This window comes from Trypanosoma conorhini (genome assembly GCF_003719485.1).
Source record: "Trypanosoma conorhini strain 025E chromosome Unknown Tco_14.4_contig_01412, whole genome shotgun sequence".
Taxonomy (NCBI): Eukaryota; Euglenozoa; class Kinetoplastea; order Trypanosomatida; family Trypanosomatidae; genus Trypanosoma; species Trypanosoma conorhini.
Genome location: NW_021705519.1, coordinates 1 through 2,461, shown reverse-complemented (window position 1 = coordinate 2,461; position 2,461 = coordinate 1). Strand labels below are relative to the sequence as shown.

General features: G+C 67.7%; 1 protein-coding gene across 1 annotated transcript; it reads right to left on the bottom strand.

Moving 5' to 3' along the window:
- Positions 1 to 144: 144 nt before the first annotated feature.
- Positions 145 to 2,461, bottom strand: Tco025E_10014 (esag4; the record flags this gene model as incomplete). The annotated part of the gene is made up of 1 exon (XM_029376807.1): positions 145 to 2,461. A coding segment is annotated over one exon (2,317 nt), but the record flags the coding sequence as incomplete, so codon positions are not given.

Here is a 2,461-nt window from a genome sequence, read left to right as displayed (position 1 = left end):
GGGGCGCACACAGCTGCTGTGGTGCCTGAGCAGCGCACCCACTCGGGGACGCAATTAAGTTCCAGACCGGGAACACACCGCGGCCCAAAGCTGCGACACTGAAGAAACGCTCTGCCCCCCACACGCCGCACGCACCGATCCCGTCTAAGAAGCAGCAGACCCCAGAAAAGCAACCGGCGCTCTCGGCTCCAAGCTGCGGCCATAAACGCGGCTGACACGACGCGCAAGCACCTCCACCAGCGCACCGCAGTGCTCATCGCAGGACATTACCCCCCGCTCATCCCCACGCACGCGCCACCTCGCGCAGAGCGACGCAAGAACACCGGCACGCAGGGCGGGGAACGCACGGGCCCGACAAACACGAAACGAAAAGGACGGAGGCGTCATAAAACGTGCTGCAAAGAAAAAATCGGAGGAATTTCCGTCACAGTCACTGGCGTCAAGCTCCGGCATCAAACGGTCAAGGCGCAGCGCGGCGAAGGTGCGCCCGAGCACGGCGTCCAGCCGGCACATCCCCACCGGCCTCGGCACCACGCGCAGCGCCACCGCGCCCAGCGACGTCACCTCCACCTGCTCCCGCTCAGCCGTGCTCAGCGACATGTACGCCGCACGCGTCAGCAGCACCTGCCCGCCGTTCCCCACGACCTCCGTGCGCGCCGCCATGTTCGCCGTGTCGCCGTAGTAGTCGTACCCCTTCGTCACCTCGTCGCGCCGGATGTCGCACACCCCGGTGTGCACCCCGACACGCACCCGCAGGCCGTTCCAGTGCTGCCGGTACACCGCGGCGTCCAGGCGCGCCGTCGGCGGCACGTACTCCTCCTTCGCGTCCTCCTCCGCCCGGCCCTCCTCAAACTTGCGGTACGCCTCGTCGAGCGCGCCCGTCCCCCAGTCGTGCCGCACGAACACCTGCTGCAGCTCCCGCACCAGCTGCGCCGACGCGAACACGCTCTTGCACGCAATCATGAACGAGTCGCCGACCGTCTTCACCTCGTAGCAGCGGTACTTCGCAATCAGCGCGCGGATCAGCCGGTGGTGCGTCGCCACGGCGTCGGACATCAACTCCGAACACGCAGCCCACAGCGCCGTGCTGCTCTCGATGTCGGTGAACACGAGCGTCACGGGGTCCGTCGGCTCCTTCGGCGCATTCGCGTTGTCGCGCGAGTCGCGGCAGAAGCGCAGCAGCAGAGCCGCCACGCCCACAAGCAGCAGACCGCCAACGACGCCGCCGACGACGACGCCGATCAGCTGCGGTCGCGTCAGTCCGCGCGCAACGGGCTTCGCGTACTCCATCGTCGGGGTCACGGCGGGGTGCAGCACGGGCACGGCGGGGTTCAGCGCACGGGCAAGCGACCACACAGAAATGCGCGTTGCCCCGTGGTTCTTGCCGCACCCAGCACCGCCGGCCGCAGCCGCAGCGCACGCCGTGCCGTTAACGAAGGAGCCGTACAGCACGTCCTTCACGGTGACGGCAACGTTCTTGTAGAAGAAGTCAGCCAACCGCTCAGCGCCCACCTTGTCCATGCGGGGGAGAATAGTTCGCAGCAGCTGCGCGGCGGCGAAGCCCATCAGCGCCAGCGGCGTCCGTTGCGTGGCGTTGGGCACAGCGGCGAGGAACTCCCGGGCGGTCTCCGACGTCGGGTTCGCGTCGCCCCAGTGCGGCAGGCTCGTCGCAAACACAACGCGGTCGGCGCCGCCTGCACCGCCACCAAACGCGGCGACGAAGTCGGCGTGCAGCAGCGCAAACTCGGAGAACGCGACGAACACGTGCACGCCGTCGTGCGACGCCACGTGCCGCGCCGCCGCAGCGACGTCGCCGGCCGCAAGGCCCGCCACAAACACGTCGCCCGCCTCCGGCAGGTGCTCCGCCAGCGCGTCGCCGCCGGCCAGCAGCGTCGCGGACCGCAGCGACCCCCCAAACGTCACCAGCGACCGCCGCAGCACCTCCGCCACCGCCGCCGCCTCCTCGCCGCGGACCACCGCGTGGACACCCGTGTCCCGGAGGTACTCCGCAAGCACGAAGAACTGCTGCTCCAGCGTCGGCGACGGGTGGATCACGTGCCGGCGGAACCTGTTCAGCCGCGGCTCGAGCTGCAGCGGGTCGAGGAAGGCCACACCCTCCACGCCCAGCATCGCCTCCGTCACAACACCCGCAACCCCATGAACGTGCCGTGACTGCAGCTCCGACTGCAGGGCAGCACGGGCACTGCCGAGAGTCGAGAAAAGAGGAAACACACTGAGCCCACCTCGCTCCCACCAGTTACTCTCAAGAGCACACCCCACATCAAAGCCGGCGCCCAAGTCGACAAACACACGTTGTGCTACAGCGCTATCATTCATTAGGAAGGCCGCCCCACTGAACACCGGAGGCACCTGCGTGCTCGAAACATTGCAATCTGACAGCCGAAACGTCATGAGGCCCTCATGAACCATCTCCGCACGGAAGTCCTCCACGAACCGCTTC